The sequence below is a fragment of the Copadichromis virginalis genome, linkage group LG7 (genome assembly GCF_057382275.1).
Source record: "Copadichromis virginalis isolate Kocher_CV1m ecotype Utaka linkage group LG7, C_Virginalis_male_GT1.1, whole genome shotgun sequence".
Classification (NCBI taxonomy): domain Eukaryota; kingdom Metazoa; phylum Chordata; class Actinopteri; order Cichliformes; family Cichlidae; genus Copadichromis; species Copadichromis virginalis.
Window position 1 is genome coordinate 50,529,045 of NC_140624.1, and position 19,147 is coordinate 50,548,191.

General features: G+C 38.8%; 1 protein-coding gene and 1 pseudogene across 2 annotated transcripts; one reads left to right on the top strand and one right to left on the bottom strand.

Annotated features, from left to right (window-relative positions):
• Nucleotides 1-2,251: 2,251 nt before the first annotated feature.
• Nucleotides 2,252-9,942, bottom strand: LOC146706016 (uncharacterized; annotated as a pseudogene). Its single transcript, XR_014921440.1, has 4 exons — nucleotides 8,629-9,942; nucleotides 6,544-6,811; nucleotides 6,274-6,438; nucleotides 2,252-4,005 (listed from the first exon to the last, which is right to left on the bottom strand). The product of XR_014921440.1 is annotated as an uncharacterized LOC146706016 (transcript).
• Nucleotides 9,800-12,338, top strand: LOC146706017 (uncharacterized). Its single transcript, XM_085461029.1, has 6 exons — nucleotides 9,800-9,863; nucleotides 10,976-11,068; nucleotides 11,166-11,277; nucleotides 11,593-11,681; nucleotides 11,795-11,967; nucleotides 12,131-12,338. The coding sequence occupies exons 1-6, from the start codon at nucleotides 9,800-9,802 to the stop codon at nucleotides 12,158-12,160; spliced, it is 561 nt and encodes a 186-aa protein (XP_085317155.1). The 3' UTR covers nucleotides 12,161-12,338.
• The last annotated feature ends 6,809 nt before the right edge of the window (nucleotides 12,339-19,147 follow it).

Genomic DNA, 19,147 nt, shown 5'->3' on the forward strand with positions numbered 1-19,147 from the left:
CTACAAGTTAGCATGAAATGAACGCAAAATACATGAAATAAAACATTATTTTTCTTCTTTAAAGTGCTGTTTTTACAGGAAAAAGCTGGCAGCTGGGGTTACCACACAGCTGGGAAACTCACAACTGTTAAATCTACAAAAATAAATAAATAAATAAATTCACACAACAATTGTTGTATATTCATAGAATATTTCCTGTATTTTTACATGTAATAATTGCTTATTGGGGATCCATAATTTGTAAAATTAACAGGGAAATATCAAACAAAAAACTAATTTGAACTGGTAAAACAACTGTGAAATGTGCATTTTAAATGGAGCTGCTCTGCATATGATACATAAAATCTATTACTATGCTGTATTTTCATGTTTCAATGTGTAAGTTTAAATCATAAACCTGCAAACTTCTTACTGCTATGCCTACACCTAACATGCAAAAATACATCTTCAGAAAAGACTAGTGAGGAAAATATCACTTTTGGGAAATTTATTTTGCAGCCATCATCAATAAAACCAACTTACACAACAGTCACACAATTCAATCGAAATGCTATAAAACTGTGGAACATTCCCGCAAAGCAAGAACCATCTTCATGAAACAAGCATGTGGCAGACCCTCTACCAAAAAAAGTTACATAGTAACCTGTTAAAACAAAAATGACATATTGGCCCTTTCTCAATTCTCAAGTACGCGAGTATGTACTCGCGTTCTTGGGTACTCGCCGAGAACGCACGGGAGTACGGACTCGTGATTTGTACAATTGGAACACCAGCGTAGTTGATGATGTCACAGGTCAGGCTAACATCACCAGGCTGGATCGGCTGCTCCACTACCAATAAAGAATGAAATAAAATTACATATAAACGTTACTCTGTGTTTTCATTGAAAAAATAATACATGAAAAATATTTTTATTAACTACTTTACATGCACTATAGCAAGATGTGCGCCTATATAAAGAGCCACCGGCGGGAAATAATCGCGGGAATAGTTTGTGGTATCAGTGGTTGATCTGGTCAGTAAAAAGATAAGGAAAGGAAAAGAGAAAAAAGGAAAAATGGATCGGGTGGTTGTCGCAGTTGTTGCCGGCATTCTGTACCTTCAGGCTGAAACCGAAGCAGCGCAACTAAGAAGATGGATCTGGGAGAGAAGAGCCAGGATGAAGATGAGGGAGAGGAGACGTGCCTTGATGGCGTGCCTTCTCGACTCGGTACATTTTAAAAAAACAATCAATATCCTGGTGTTTCTATGCATGTACTCCTAAATCTAGAGAAAAGGTCGCATTTGCTGTGTATAATATCATAATATCATAATATCAAATTTGGCCCGCGGGCCAGAGTTTGACACCCATGTCCTACACTAATTGAAAGTCTACTAAGCACTGAATAAAAGTGTGTACTGTCTTTCTTTTAAAGCTCAAGTTGAAGAAAGGTTCAATCGGCACCACGCCAAGGCCAGAAACATCATAGAGCGTACCTTTGGCATCCTCAAAACACGCTGGCGATCCATTTTCTTGCGAGCCCTTGAGATCCGGCCTCTGTTTGCTCCCAAAGTTATGGGAGCTTGCTGCATCCTCCACAACATCTGTGTGGCAACAGATTACGTCTGCCAAGAAGAAGGAGACGAGGAGGAGGCGGCACAAGCAGGACCAGAAGCTGAAACAGAATGCACAGGCGTGGACAGGGAGCTTTCTGGAGCTTGTATCCGAGCCAGGCTTGCTGCACGACTGTCTGCTCCTGAACAGCTGCCTGCATATCTGTTTGAACATGACTACATCTAGGTAAAGGTTTCATTTGTAAGATGTAGTCATGCTCAAACAGATATGTAGGCAGCTAAGGCCAAAAGAAAAAGCCTCCTGTTGGTTAAAAAAAAAAGTAAATTCAAATCATTTTTTTTTTTTCAAATTAGTGTTAGTTAGTTAAGTTAATTAGTTAAAATACATCTTTATTTGTTCAGCTTGTAAATAGTTAGTGTTCTTTTTTGTATATTTGCTTGTGTGCTCACGGTTGTATAGGTTGAATTCAATGTTAAAAGTTATTGTAACTGTTTTACTTTGACTAAAGAGATTCTCTGTTACACATGCAGCAAAAACCTCACTTCATTATTGAGATTTAAATTGCTTTATTTAAAATTTTTCGACAAGTTTTTCAAACAGCAGTGATCGGTCTGCCCTTTCAGTAGCTGCCCTCTCTCTCTCTTCCTCCCTAGCCAGCGCCTGTCTCTCTCTCTCTTCCTCCCTAGCCAGCGCCTGTCTCTCTCTCTCTTCCGTTCTTTCCGCCTGGTCTTTTAGAAACTGAAGTACAGCCTGGCTGTCCCTGGGCCTCTTCCTCTGGCTCTTCCTCGACACTTCGGTAGAAGGGGACGAGGCTGGAGTGCTGACTGCACCACCTGCAGTGGATGTGAGGTTTGCTGCAACTACCAGGGGTGGACTTATTGAGTGCTGCCCCTGGAGCACAGCATCCATCATTTTGTACCACTGCCAGGTGGCGGCAGTTGGGCTACCTTCCTCTACTCCCTTGCCTGTGGGTGGGTCCCTAAGCTCCTGAAAATATGTATTAATGTCTATATTATCACAGATACAATTACTCTATTATCAAATGGCAAAGTCAGATTGTTCCATTTCTTTTGTGCTTGCTTAACTGTTATGGCCAGGCCTGAAGAGCTAACAAAGTCCCTGAGGGAAAAGAATGTTGCACTGTCACTTCGATAGCTGGTTATCATAAGATTTGCTCCTCTAATCCTTCCCTAGAAAACAGGGAGCAGCAAAAGCAGTCAGTACTTACTCCCATCCAGTCTTGCAGGAATTTCTCTTTCCTGTAAGACTGTCATTTTCCGTCCGCCACTCAATGAGAGCTTGTGTTTCCTCGCTTGTCCCTTGATTAAAATATCAAATATTGCATTAATATATTAACAATCCAAGCAAATAAAAGTAGGGAAAAATGACAGCAAAACAATCAGGTGCTTTATTAAAACTTACTGTTGATACAAACGTAAAAATAACTTAAGGTTTTTAAACATTATACAGGATAGTACAAGATTTGTGTGAACGACTGGCTATTAAAATTGCCAAAGTGATTTAAATCAGAGCCTTTAGAGAAAGCGGAAATTTCAAAACAAAATGTTGTGCTCGCTATTTGGCGGGCAAGGCCCCTTTCGAAAACAGCATAGGAAATTTTTAATTAGGGTCTGTGCTGTTAAATTTACTAAATATTTGAAATTTAAATAACTATATTCTCACATAAAAATGCATTGAAAATGCACTGCATATTACAACAATAGTAGTATTTAACTTACAATTATGCGTCTTCTCCTCTGCCATTTTCACAGAGGTCTTGCGAAATGCATTCTGGGATATTTAGCTGTACCAAGTCCACACAAGTCACCACCGATGCATGCTCAATAAAACGGGCGGAGTGAGAACACATCCGGGAATTTTTTGCGTTCTCAGCTTGATGCGTACTTCGGATTGGAACAGTACTTGGTCTCCGACTGATGACGTATCACGAGTACACGAGAACGCAAGTACGCACAAGTACGCATATTGAGAAAGGGCCACAGTGCGAAAATTACCATAATCATCATCCCGCGCAACACGCACTCTGCTGTCACAACCATGGCCCTGGTCATAGAAAACACATGTGTAGTTACCATAGCAAAACATCAGGAAACCACCTGTGGGGAAACAAACCTATAAACACTGCAGTAACAGCACTATAGAAAAACAAACAAACAAACAAAACTGTGGAACATTCCTTCAAAGCAAGAACATTTTCATGAAACAAGCAGGTGGCGGACTCTTGACCAGAAAAAGTTTCAAGTACACATTGTGGATTTAACAAAGTAAAAGCTACCAGTCCACAAAGAGTCAATATTCAGGCTTAACGCCACTCGTGGTCGGAGAGATCCTGAAACAGGGTGAGGACTCGAGGGTTCTTGTTGGAAAGATGCTTCAAGTTTTTGTTTTCTTTTTTGGTTCCTTTTTCTGGGTTTATGGAGAAGAAACACCTGTAGAATAAAATCATATAAAAGCATATTAAGCATTTTAATTGATCAGTTAAAAAATAAGTACAAGCATATACATACAGGGAGTGCAGAATTATTAGGCAAGTTGTGTTTTTGAGGAATAATTTTATTATTGAACAACAACCATGTTCTCAATGAACCCAAAAAACTCATTAATATCAAAGCTGAATGTTTTTGGAAGTAGTTTTTAGTTTGTTTTTAGTTTTAGCTATTTTAGGGGGATATCTGTGTGTGCAGGTGACTATTACTGTGCATAATTATTAGGCAACTTAACAAAAAACAAATATATACGCGTGTGATGGAGCATTGTCCTGCATGAAAATCATGTTTTTCTTGAAGGATGCAGACTTCTTCCTGTACCACTGCTTGAAGAAGGTGTCTTCCAGAAACTGGCAGTAGGACTGGGAGTTGAGCTTGACTCCATCCTCAACCCGAAAAGGCCCCACAAGCTCATCTTTGATGATACCAGCCCAAACCAGTACTCCACCTCCACCTTGCTGGCGTCTGAGTCGGACTGGAGCTCTCTGCCCTTTACCAATCCAGCCACGGGCCCATCCATCTGGCCCACCAAGACTCACTCTCATTTCATCAGTCCATAAAACCTTAGAAAAATCAGTCTTGAGATATTTCTTGGCCCAGTCTTGACGTTTCAGCTTGTGTGTCTTGTTCAGTGGTGGTCGTCTTTCAGCCTTTCTTACCTTGGCCATGTCTCTGAGTATTGCACACCTTGTGCTTTTGGGCACTCCAGTGATGTTGCAGCTCTGAAATATGGCCAAACTGGTGGCAAGTGGCATCTTGGCAGCTGCACGCTTGACTTTTCTCAGTTCATGGGCAGTTATTTTGCGCCTTGGTTTTTCCACACTGTTACTTTCTTTTTCTAGACGTGTCTTGAACGCGACAAAAAATTGGCCCACTCCCGCTCCACCAAAACAAGAACCCAAACAATAGTATCTTCTAAAATGCTAAGCAGCCATTTATTTGCTTCAGCAGTGAGCAGTGCCAAAAATAACAAACAAAACTCCCTAATGGTCCCTATGCTGTCCTACACAAAATGAAAACCAAACAAAAGACAATTCACTTACCTAACTTTCTACATGAAAAACAGGAGAAAACTTAATCAACAAGACGAGACAGAAGTAAAACTGAACACACTCACATGAGACGCAGACCTTCACAATAAAACAGGAAATGAGAACACTACACCAAGACGCAGACCTGACACTGAGAGACAGACAGAATGACACATGGAACCTGAACTAAACTAAACGTGAGATACAACCGAGAACAAATCCTTAAACATGAATAAACAGAAACATAGAATTCTAATAGTAATAAACATTATAATAATAATACTCATAGTGCCCAAAACCACAACAAACATTCAAAAATAAACTAATCAATCAAAACTCAAAATACTGGGTCGAAACTGACCCAGAACCGTGACAACACGCTTCTTGCGACCCTGTTGACTATTTTGAATGAAACGCTTGATTGTTCGATGATCACGCTTCAGAAGCTTTGCAATTTTGAGACTGCTGCATCCCTCTGCAAGATATCTCACTATTTTTGACTTTTCTGAGCCTGTCAAGTCCTTCTTTTGACCCATTTTGCCAAAGGAAAGGACGTTGCCTAATAATTATGCACACCTGATATAGGGTGTTGATGTCATTAGACCACACCCCTTCTCATTAGAGAGATGCACATCACCTAATATGCTTAATTGGTAGTAGGCTTTCGAGCCTATACAGCTTGGAGTAAGACAACATGCATGAAGAGGATGATGTGGACAAAATACTCATTTGCCTAATAATTCTGCACTCCCTGTACACATACACAGTCATGGCCAAACTGCAACAACAATTGGTTTCCCCAAATTCAAGACAAAATATAACGAAAATGCTTTGGGAAGTGAACACTGCATGGTCAAAAGTATTGGCACCCTTCACAACAAGTGTTTTTTGCAGTGATAAATCACACTTTTGCATTTTAAAAATCCAGCGCAAAGGTTATAGATAGTCAGACGTCAGCTGAGTCTTCGTCTGGCCCCGAGTCTTAGCCAGGCTTGGACCCAGATTCAGACTGTTATTTTATAAAAACAGTCTTAATCCGGGTCCAAACCCAGCCAAGAGTCAGAGCCAGACCTGGATTCCAGCCACCTCAGAGCCAGACTCCAGATCCCAGAGTCTCAATCACAATTGTTGTAACGCGAGATTCTCAGGTCTGAGAAATAAGAAAGACATATTTGCCCACCTTTGAAGAACCTCCAGAGTGAAAGCCAGCTCAGATAATGGATGTCAAAATTGTAGTAGCTCTCGAACATGATGCACAATGCAGAAATGAATGAGGATATGTTTGTGCTGACGAGGTTCCGATCAAGACTCAGCATGTATCTTCTTAAGGAATAGCAGGACTGTCCTGTGAACCAATTATTTAACAGGTTATATTAATAAGCACTGCAGTACATGACATTCTATAAACAGTGCAATTAAAAAAAGAGAGAGAGCTATGAAAAAGACTTACTAAGGACAATAATAGTGGATATCAGAGACACTTGCTCCAGTTGCACCTCATCTGCCAGACATGTATCTTCTACATGGAAAACTCCTCCTTCTCTTCAAAGTAGCTGAACAGAAGCAGGACCACCTCTTTCACCTCATCTGAGCAGCCACTCTGCGGTCCCCGTATCCTCTTAAGCCTTGCATCAGTCTGAAGGAACGTCTTGGTTTTGCTGACACCAACTGTAGTCATGTAGTCCAGAAAGACCTTTTCCCCTTCAAATCCAAGTAGTCTATATAATAGAGGCAGGAATTAGCAGCTGTCCTTGCAGTTTAAGGTAAAAGAGACACATGTTTCTGAGATAAGACTGACCATCATTCTCTGGCGTATCACTGGCTGAACTAGCAGATAACATGGTTTTATGTGTGTTTTCTTAATAATCTGTACTGTCATTTGGGGGCTGAGGGTGAGATTATACATGTCATCAATACCATCTGGGGAACATGCTTTATGCTTCCTACACTTTTTCCTTACTTTTTTGTAAACACATGCATACAACCATTCTATAATACTGGACTTATTTTTCTACTAAGGTTTGAACTTTGAGGGTGTTTAAACAAGAGAGAAAAGTGTGAAAATGTCCATGCTTGTCTGAGAAAAGTGTATAAAGTGTGTAGTGAATGGTTTTACAGCCTTAAAACATCTATAATAATTGTAAAAAATAAAGCTGGCTATGTTTCACCTATGGCGGGTTATTTTTTAGAACGTAACTCCCGCGATAAACGAGAGAACACTGTACACACCCTCTTAATGTGACCAATATCCCTTTACAAAACACGCAGGTGACCATTTTTAGTATTTAAAAAGTTTGCCCGTGCTTTTCAGCTGAACTAGCATGCTAGCGCTAAGTTATCAAGTATTAGTCTAAATATCAACTGGTGCTAGTGATGTTTTGTATGGGCAGAAATCTGTGCCATCAGAAACTGAATTTGAATAAGTGAAATTTGAATTTGAATTGCTCAGACTGAATCTGAATTGTAACTTGAATAAATGCTTTTGAAAACTGAATTTGAATTAGTCTAATTTGAAATTGAATTTATGGTTTGAAAATGATCATCACTAAATTGAAATTGAATTTTATATTTTGAAAATGAATTGATTTGCTTTGAAACTGCATTTTATCCTTTAAAAATCCAGCTCTCGAATAATTTCAGTTTCACTTCTCACCATTCAGTTTCAGTTCTACAATTCAATTTCAGTTCCAAAATTCAGTTTTTTGGAACTTACATCCGGTTCCAGTTCAAGCGCAGATTAATAGAACTACGTTTTACTAGCGGACCGAAAGTGTTACTGACGGGAATCTATAGCGTCTTGAGCTGAATTAAGACTTCAGAAGTCATTTGTCATGTCGAATGACCAGCGGATGAACTCTCAGGTTGGTAATAAATGTATTACATGTATAAGACCAAGCGTCATGTTAACAAATGATAGCCGTAAGGTAACTTTTATGCTTATTGTAGCTGTTAGCTAAAATCGCTAATTTAGCGTAGTTTGCCCTGAATTCAGCTTTGACAAACAAATATGATCTAGAGCAGGGCGATATGGCCAAAAATATTTATCACGATATATATTTGAAAATTTGCGATAACGATATAATTGATGCGAGACAAAATACAACTCCACAACATTACTAGCGCAAAAAGACAACCTTCCATTTATTTTCACTTAAACAAGAAGCTGGTTTTTATGTACATTAAAGCTTTATAAAAATGTAACAGTGCAAATGCAAATTCCTTGCTGAAAGTTTAACCAAAAGGCATTTCCAGTAGAAATGGGCTGACATATCCTGAGCATAACCATGTATAATATCCACTGAAGTTAAAAAGAGGTGCTTTGCAACATTAAACTGCAGTGTGCAGTACGCATTTTTCGGACCATAAGGTGCACGGGATTATAAGGCACATTAAGCGAAACAAAGCAGTCAGATAAATCAAACTTTATTAAACTCATTCTTCTTGCTTCCTCCACTTCTGTACCATTGATTCATTAATGTTGAATTCTCTGGCAGCTGCTCTATTCCCATGTTGTTGCAGTATATTAATGACTAACCTCGTATTGTGGATGGATTATCTCAGTTGTTCTCCTGACTGAAGTTTGGTCCGTTTACAGCATCCTGCCATGCGATTGCATTTGTCTCTAACCATGAAGAACCTTCACGTTAACTTTTATAAGTGGAAAAGTGTTAGTGTTCGTCCTCCAGCTTCACTGTTTATGTTATGCTAACATAGCTGTGTCGCTAGCGATCACGTAGCACATCATTATATACCAGCTAGCCCAACTTCAGTAACCCTACAAACGTCACTGCTGTTTAGTTTCCTGTCTTCATTTATGTTGGAAGTGATAGCAGAGCTGTACGTTTGATTTTTTTCAGAAATCTCTCAGTCAGAACATGCAATATCATGCTTAGGTAACTAGCAAAACTAGCGAGCTAACTTCCGCTAGCTTCCTGCTAACTTCTAACTCCGTTAAATGTAATAACTTTTGTTTTCATGGATGCCTGGAAGTTAAACTTTATAGTTACACCTGGTAAAGCAGCAATGCTGATCGTTTTATTAAAGATGAAAGAATTTAGACAGTTTTTAACTCTAAGTGATGCTGCAGTGTTGTTTGACCTGAAACATACGGAGTTTAGGACCCAGATTACTCCCAGATTTAAGAGCATCTTAGTCCGACAAATACGACAATAACAACGGCTGCTTGCATGTTCTGCAAAAAAATGTGCTTTGTTGTGTATCTGACGGACAAACACCAAACCAGTTCCACATCACGGAAGTTGCACCATTTTTACAAACCAATTCTGGTTCATCTGTTTCACTCAACAATCGGCCATGTGCGTATGAAAACAAAGGCACTGCGCATGCGCGTTTTACTCCCATTCTATCGCGATATTTCATTTTCCTATCGTTGCCTAACATTATACCGGTATTACCGTGAACGGTATAATATGGCCCAGCCCTAATATGATCGACTGTTTCTAGTAGAATTCCAAACCCAGATAGCAAGGAGACATTGAACAGATGTTGATTTTCCATCTGAACCATCAGAATCGTCAGGATTGAAATGTCAACACAAAACCAATGTTGAAACAACATTGAAATACTGATGAAACCTTACACTGACATTGAAATAACATTGATTCACTGTTGTTCTGTCATCGTTGATTGTTGATCTATTTATAGTTGACAAGGTGACAACAATCACGTTGAAAAACCATCGATTTATGGTTGAGCGGGAAATTAAAGCTGCTACCACTTGGACTATTCCGCAGCACCCCTATCACATTGGTACATCCCTCCAGGTAACCATTGTCTTGTACAGTAGAGCGGGACATTAGATTTACTCTCAGCGGAATTGACCGGAGAAGGCATCAATTCATGCACTGCACTGGCCTGCACCACGATTAGTATAAGGTAAGAATGAATGACTTTTGTTCTATTCGTTATTTCCACGGTTGCATTTGGATAACAGTAAAAAAAAAAAACAAAAAAACTTGTTAATGTAAAGTTTCGGATAAAATGTGGGAGCCCGAAATTGTGTCTACTTTCATCTTACAATCCGGCAACAAATAAATTGCACTGCAAACAAAGTCTATCAACAAAGAAAACATTTTCGTTTCATACTTTTCCGTTATATTCCCTTACAAAGCTAGCTTTAACGCTTCGAGGGTTCCTTTGTTCTTGCCGTCACCTCGGCGCTTGACCCAGACTTTCGCTCTGTAGTTGCTTTTTAGCATAGTACTACAAAAAATTGTAAATCTGTGATATATGATTGATAAACGTAAAGGTAACTGTATAAATGTGTTCAATGACTTTGTTACTTTTAATGATTGGAGAGCACCCGCTTCGATTCGCACTCAATTCAAACTTTACGTTGCACGCTCACCTAACTTTACGCTGCACGCTCACCTAACTTGCGTTTGCACCTTTTGTCCACACGTAAACTGCGTTTAGCATTTACGTGTGGACGAGGAAGACGGAGAAAACGCAGCGTCAAAGGTGTGCGCCTATTTTGACGCCACACTGTGCGCCAAGTTTTTGTCTCGGTGCCATGAATTCCTACAATGGCAGACTTAGACAAAATACTGTTAATTTTATTATCTTCAGTGTTTAAATGCTTACATATACGGGTTTGCTTGTAATTGTTGCCTATATACATTTTAAGCTATTATTTATTATTTAGTTCAATCAATAGATCAAGTTTTGTAGTGACTATGAAATATATTGTAATTATCTGTTTCCTGTTTATCCTAGACAGGGCAAAAAAGGACTCCAAATTAAAAAAAAGATAAAAATGAAAGACTGGTGCATTGTGCAGTTTAGCACTGGTGGTACAGAAATAGTCCCTAGATCATGGATAAATGGGGAGAAATTGTCATGGCCTCCATATCCTCCGTGAGACACATTCAGGATCCACGACGCAGTAAAGAGGAGAGTTCATCCTGGTGCAACATGGCTCACCTATGCACCAGTCCGACTTCTAATAAGCCATGGTGGGTATCATCTGGATTGGTGTTGTATAAATGTAACAATAACAAGTTTTTCGTGTCCTAATTTATGTCTGGCCATACATTGTGTTTGTACTTCCAGACACATTTCACGAAGCAGAACGCAGTCTTCAGAAATATCTAAGTGAACACTGTGATACGTCTGACCTTCAGTCCGAAGCTGAAACTCAGACCAGTCATAAAAGAAAGCACAAGTAAAACTTTTTTTATTTCACAAACATATCTTTGATTGCTAAGAATTTATGATCTTGTCTTTTATACATATCTGTGGTGCTTGCATACTGCTATATCACCACATAATATAGTCCAAAAAGTGGAAGCTTGTAAACTTTTTATAAATGCAAAGCCGTGTACACTTGTGCACTTCAAAAATTCCTTGTATACTGTACCTTCTTGCACATCTCCGTTTCCTGTGTGTGTTGTTATAAATCAAACTGTAACTTTAGGAAAAAATATTCCAAAAGCACATTTGTAATTACTTATGACCGTTTTCAACTTTTTTTCTTTAGACCAAATCCCCTGTACACATATAGTGACTCAGAGGATGAGCAGCCCACAAAGAAATGGTTTCCCCAGGCCCCTCGAGTGAAAATACCAGGTAATAAAATACTGTCTAGTGTCTTTGTACATATCTGTGTGTGACACAAGGAAACTTTTGATAAGTTGTCTGTATTCTTAAATACTTAAAAAAAATTTATCTTTTTCTGTCAGACCTGACGAGAGCTGTTAACGAACTCCGTGAGGAGGTCAGAGCCATCCGCAATACCGGCTGCAATGAATCGGTAGATGCTGGGGTACTGCCTCTGGATTTGCCCTTGCACAACATTGAGGAGCTAAACAATGCAGAGCCAGCTCTTCAATCACAAGAGGCAAATAAGGCAATGGTAAGTATATAAAGGTTATGTACACTTTGTAACTATAAAGTGTAATAGCTGTCAGATGTGATTTAAATACATAACAACGGCCTGTTGATTAAACACACAAGCACTTGCATACACATTTAAGACATGAGACACGCTAATTCCATCTCTTAAAATGTGTCTATAGGTGAGACGCTTTGCCTTGATTGGAGCCTGACGCAGCAGTTAGGGGCAAACTCTATGTCCGAGTTTGTCTTTGCACAAGCAGTGCAGAAATGGCTCCGATACGCCCCAGATCATTTGGGTGGTGCAGGACGCACATCATGCAAAAAATTACAAACTTCTGTGAATCATATAAACGTAAATAGGAAACTGTCTTTTAATAAAGTATTTAGCAAACGAAACATTCCCATTGACCTTTTTTTGTTTATTTTTTTTCTCTCTTACATCACATGCAATGCTTTCTTATTTTAGGATATTAATATTGACATGATACATTGTGAGACATTTGGGTTTTTTTTTATAAAGGGTGTCCAATTTAAGGAATAAGTACAATTATGTGTTTAGGTGGTTGAAGTATTGATGGAAACATGCAGTAGTTTAGTATTGGTTAAAATACCTATAAAGAAAGGTAGATTTCCAGTCATGATTTAACTGTTGTTTTAATAAAAAGCAACTGTGCGAAAGAGGTGGAAAATCAACACCATACCTCAACAGTGTTTCAATATCAGAATCTGACATTGTTTCAATGTCAGCAGTATTAGAAAATATAACGTTGAATCAACGTCAGGTTTCAACATTGATTCAACATCAAAACCTGACGTTGTTTCAACGTTAAAAAAGGGTGCAAGAGTGACGTTAGGTCAACGTCACACTTCAACGTTGATTCAATGACACAGCCTGATATTGACTCAACATTGTTTCAATGTTTCCTTGCTATCTGGGAAGTTGTCATCTTGTACCCTCTCAGAGTACCCCCTCTGTATGCTTGCAGAGACCCCTACAGTAGGGAAACATGCAAAACGGTGTCCAAACCTTTGTATTTTAGCTTTATTTATGTCTTACACAGCATCCCAACTCTTTAGCTAACTTAATAACTTTAGCTAAAGTGAATAGTTAGCCTAATTCATTCAACATGTCTTTCAAGTAAAGCTTAATGAAGCACTGCACAGAAATGCAGAAATGGTTCATGAGAATAAACAATTGGACACTAAATACAGAGAACTGGAAGGCCGAAATAAAGACTTGGAAGAAAGGCACAAGGAAAGTCTCATGAACCAACAGAAGCAGCCCAACGTGGACATCATAAATGAGGGCTGGGGAATAATGTTTAATCAAGCTCAGCAGCGCATTGCAAGCCTGATGACAGAAAAGAAGCAGAACAGCCATAAGTTAAGAACAATGTCCTGCCAGCTTCAACAAGCACAAGCTGTTAATCAGGAGCTCCATGGGAATCTCCAAGACGCTGAGAAAAAGAAGCAGGAGATGCAAGTACAGCTTGATGAAGCCCAGGAGAAAAACCAAGAGCTTCTTCAAGAGAAGAAACAGCAGGACATAAAGGAGAAAGACATGGAATGCAAACTTCACAACATGAAGAAACAAAATGTCTTGCAAATAAATGTTACGTTTCGGTGTTGTCAGTGTGTTGTTTTTGGCGTGACTGTTATGTGTTTCCTGTTTTACTTTGAAAGTCTGTGTTATCTTAGTGTTTTCAGTTTACGTTTCCCTGTCTCGTCAGTTCTGAGTTGCCCCAGCTGTGTTTCCCTCTTGTTGTCCATTTTCCTGATTGCTCCCTCTAGGTATTTAAACCCTGTGTTTCAGTGTGTCATGGTTGCGATCTCCCCCGTGTTGTAAATAGTTCGGTGTTTTGTTGTAAATAAATAGTTTGTTGTAAATAGCTGTAAATAGATTTGTCGATACTTTCGTTTTGGGATTTTGGTGGAGAGCCTTAGTGGGTTTTTTTCTGTGGGTTTTTTTTTTTCTTTATTTGTACTTTTTTCGTGTTGCACTCCGGTTGCCTAGGCCGGGGTGTAACATAAAGATTAATGAAGCACTGCACAGAAATGCACAAGTGCTTCATGAGAAGAAACAACTGGACACTAAATGCTGGTGAACCAACAGAAGCAGCCCAACATAAATGAGGGCTGGGGAATAATGTTTAATCAAGCTAAGCAGCGCATTGTAAGACTGATTATAGAAAAGAAGCAGAACAGCTACCAGCTTCAACAAAAACCAAGAGCTTCTTCAGGAAAAAGAGCAACTGTAAAAAATGCAGGGAAAGACACTGGATCATAAGGCGGCATAGCCTGGTCTTCCTCCACCGCTTTTCTCATCTCCTCACCCCTATACCTCCCCTCTTGCCCTTTCTCTCCTTCCACCTCTCCATCATTCTCCATTTTTTCTTTCTCCCCTCCCTTCTTCATCCTTTTTCTTTTCTTTTTTCCCCCTCACCCCCCCAACTAGTCAAGGCAGGTGACCCTCCCTGAGCCTGGTTCTGCAATAGGTTTCTTCCTTTAAAGGGAGTTTTTCCTATCCACCATCGCCGAGTGCTTGCTCAGAGGGGATTGTTGGGGTTTTCTCTCCTCCTTTCTCTTTCCTTCCTTATATCCCTTTCTTTTCACCTCCCCTCTTCTCTCCTACCATCTCTCCTCATCCTCTCCATCACTCTTCATTTTTTCTTTCTCCCCTCCCTTCTTCATCATTTTTCTTTTCTTTTTTCACCCTCACTTAACTTATTCTTGACTAACAATAAACACAATCAACCATATTTTTACTCGTGTCAAATCAATGTCTCTTCATTCAAGAATAATTCATCTTATGAATAAAAGCAGCAAACGGGTAATAGCTGTGTGTGTTGGTGGGGCGGCATATTTACGTTTTACATTTTCAAATCAAATCAAATCAAATCAAATCAAATCACTTTTATTGTCACATCACATGTGCAGGCACACTGGCACAGCACATGCGAGTGAAATTCTTGTGTGCGAGCCCCACAAGCAACAGAGATGTGCAAACACAACAACACAAACGAGCAAAATACAAGAATGGCCAACCTGAAACTAATAAATATATGTACAATATATAATAGTGTATGCATTTCTGGATGTGTATAATAAATATTTTCCTACGTGTGTGTGTGTGTGTGTGTGTGTGTGTGTATACACATTTTTACAAATTAAATAGTAAAAAAAAAAAAAAAAAAAAATAATAATAATAATAAAATATATAAAATATACAGAGTTGAATATGTGCAGAACAAGTGGCATTTATATATAAATATAAATATATAAAATTTATATATTTTATAGTATCTGTCGTGATCTGCTGGTTTGACTCATCCAATAAAGAAATGCATTATTTAGACTGGTGAAAAGCACAGATTTTATTCACATTTGGATTAAAAAATTAAATAGATGAAAGAACAATTGAACATAGTCTTAAAAAAACAAACCAGAAACATGAAGACATTGTAGATACATAGCTAGGACCAGAGTCTAGGTTTGCAAGAGCAGTTTATACTGGTAATCTGAAGTAACAGACCACTGTGAATTTGGAACTGCTGGCTGCAATGGAAAATGGAATGAAATGTACAGTTTCAGCACTTAAGTGGTTGGATCTAAATTACAGAAGGAATTAAATAAGACATCATCCATCTTCTTCCGCTTATCTGGGGCCGGGTCGCGGGGCAGCAGCCTAAGCAGAGAAGCCCAGACCTCCCTCTCCCCAGCCACCTCCCCCTTTCAGCTTGTCAGGCGGAAAACCAAGGCATTTCCAGGCCAGCTGAGAGATATAATCTCTCCAGCATGTCCTGGGCCTGCCCCAGGACCTCCTCCCGGTGGGACATGTCCGGAACACCTCACCCACGAGGTGCTGAGGAGGTGTACTCATTAGGTTATTATCTTCTGTGGATAAAAAGCCAGCTGAACTCTTCACTATTCACCAGTCAGCTGTGCGTTGGTAACTTGGTGCTCAACCTTTTTTTCACTCTTACTTCATGTTACCTGACCTCCTCTTGTCTCCATTCCTATTTCTCTCCCTGTCTGTTCCTTGGCTGGTAAAATGTGTTGGGTAAAAGCGGGTGAATAGATCAAAATATGATAGTATCGACACCAACACTGATACTCCATACTCCTTTGCTATCTATTTTTGTTGATTTATTTCTTGGAAATTAATTGGAAATAATTCCAGTTCATTTGTGAAAAATCTCTGAATACTTTTTTGTTGGCTGTGAAATCTGTTTTATTTATATAACATGTTTAAAACAGAATTTGACTCATGGTTTAAAGACAGACACATTTAAATTACAGGTACTGAAAAAAACATTTTGAAAATATAATAATATAATAATAGCTAAAAGGTGTGTTATATTGTGTTAACTACAACTATTATTAGGGGCAGTAAAAATCTGTGATACATAGACAAGGACATGAGAAGCCAAGCAGGAAAGATAAGGGAAAGGGAGAGGGAGAAAAGTGTGACCACCTTTGTCAAGAGCCAAACGAGGAACGAAAGGCTTTGCTGAAACTTTAAACAACACAAACTGGAACGTGGAAAACATATGAAATGTTTAAAGTGAGAAATTTCAGTATTTGATGGAAAATACTTGCTGATTTTGAATTTGATGGCACCAACCTCTTAAAAACACTGAGACTGTGGCAACAAAAGGCTGGAAAAGTAGGTGACATTAAAAATTGACGGATATATGAACAATTTGCAACTAACTAGGTCAGCTGCCAACATGTCAGTAACATGACCGGGTACAAAAAGAGCATCTTAGGTAGGCAACAGTTTGTCAGAAGCCAAAATGAATAATCTTCCTCAACACAAAATTATTTCAAAAGAGTCAGAGAATTTGGAGAAATCTCTGTGTCCAAGGGAAAAGACTGAAATGAGATGCAAGGAAGAAGCCATATCGTTAGCTTCATAGCATAAGTGCCTAAGTCATTGACTTAGTCAAATGACTTAGGCAATTATGCTATGAAGCTAACGATATGTGAACCAGAAACACAGCTGACTTCTCTGAGCCAGAGCTAATTTTAAATAGACTGAGAAGTAAAACTGTTCTGTGGTTAAGTGAACTGTCCATGAACTGTCAAAAGCCTTCATCACTGATGGTATGGGGTGCACATGTGCTGAAGATATATAAAGGTTTTAGATTTTAAAAAATGGGAAAAAACAAAGTACAGATGAACAGAATATACCGATAAAAGCAGAAAACACATGGGAAAAGAATCAAAGAAAAAAACTAATGACCTCACTGTCAGTGACATTGAAACCAGGATGTTTAACATCATCTCAAAGTGCATCCTGAAGGTGTATGGTGTATGTCTGAGAGATAATTTGAAAGAAATTATGACTTCTTCTCTTTCATTGAACGAGAAATAGTGAATAACTTAAGTGCTGGCTTCTGGGGAATGTAATTTAACAGGTTAATAAACAAAAGTAGCACATTTGTTGTTTGATGCATCTGATATTAACTGCAGGTGGTGAAATATCAGACCAATAATTGATTAAAAGTGGCTAAATTGAGTCAAACCATTTCCCATGAAGGCCTTTCCAAAACACAATAAATGCAAAATAATTTCACAGGGTTTTCAGCTACTATTTGCTGCTCTGGTGCACTTTTCTTTTATGATTTCTTTTTTCTTGTGTTGAATTTAAATGCTGTAGATTAAGTATGCCATTGGAAAATAAGGAGTGAGACAACAAAAAGAATGAAAGTAATGTCTGGATTTCGCCAGCACAGACTATATGTGAGCTCAGAAAATTGCTCTGGTGTGTGTGTGGCCTTCCTCACTGTTAACTACTGGTAGTGGGTCATACTAGAGGAGCAGTGGAAGAAAACCACACCATCACTTCTTCTAACACAGGGCCTTTATTATTTTCACTCTGAATTAAAGTTTGAGCTCATCATGTGGTTTGTTTGCATTGCTGTTAGCTTACTCTTCTTGTTTGTCAAAATGCCTTTAAACCTAAGCTGTACTTTGTACTATATAGAAAATGACAAAATTACTCACAAAAATGCTCATGTTGAAGATGAGAGCTGAAAAATGACCAATCATGCTATAATCAATCCATAAGCAACAGTTTGAAAAATTACTTTATTCAAATAAATGTTTGCATGTTTGCACACCAACTCAAAAGATGACCGGTTATTACCTTACTGCTGCCAACAGCTGACCACAAATGAAGTACACTCACTAATTAGGTAAAGCTTGGTAGTGCTAGGGTAGGCTTACTTTTGCCTTTAGAATTGCTTTAACTCTTCGTGGAACAGATTCAACAGATCCGGAAACATTTCTCAGGGATTTTAGTCCATATTAACATGTTATGCTACACATACAGCTGTCAGAAAATGGGTAAACTGTGGTTATAAAAGGATGATTAACATGGTGGGCACCAATATACAGCTAGGCTCTGGTGTTTAAATGATAGCTCAGTTGGTTGAAAATACTCCCCAGATCATTACACCATAATGGATTGCATTTATATAGCACTTTTTGAGACCCTCAAAGTGCTTTACATTAAAATTCCACTATTCATTCACACAATCGTGGAAGCGACCTACAGTTGTAGCCACAGCTACCCTGGGGCTTGCCCAAGGAAACAACGACCAAGACAGACAGAGCTGGGGATCGAACTGGGAACCTTCCGGTTACAAGATGAGCTTCCCAACCCCCTGAACCACGATCGCCACCACAACAAGCCTGTCTTGAACCTTTGACATGAGGCAGGATGGATCCAGGCTTTCATGGTATTTAGTGAATTTGAGACTTATCAGGCAATTTTCTAGTCTTCGATTATCCAATTTTGGTGAACCTGTGTGACTTATAGCCTCAATCTTTATGTTTAGCTGATTTAGCTGATACCATACCTGGTGTGGTCTTCTGGTACTGTAGCCCATCTGGTTCAAGGCTTAACATATCAGAATTCCCAGAAGAGTTTTATTCTTTCTTTTTAAAATAAAACAAAAACAAAACAAAAAGTATTCAACAGGATAGATCGATAGACAGTTAGATCAAAATTAAGGATGAATGATTGGTGTACCGTGTGTATTATGATGCGAAACAAAAAACAGCAAAACCTAAATACATTAACAATACTAATTACCCAAAGTGATGCAGCAAAATTAATTAATTTCAGCTTCTAAATGCTAAAGTCATTGTTTGTGTGATGTTTGTCTTATATTATCAATCATTTTAAA

Coding starts and splice junctions, on each gene's coding strand:
- LOC146706017 (XM_085461029.1), top strand. CDS start 9,800: ATGGTTGAGCGGGAAATTAAAGCTGCTACCACTTGGACTATTCCGCAG. Junction 9,864..10,975: donor GCAGCACCCCTATCACATTG/GTACATCCCTCC, acceptor ATCCTCCGTGAG/ACACATTCAGGATCCACGAC. Junction 11,682..11,794: donor CCCTCGAGTGAAAATACCAG/GTAATAAAATAC, acceptor TTTTTCTGTCAG/ACCTGACGAGAGCTGTTAAC.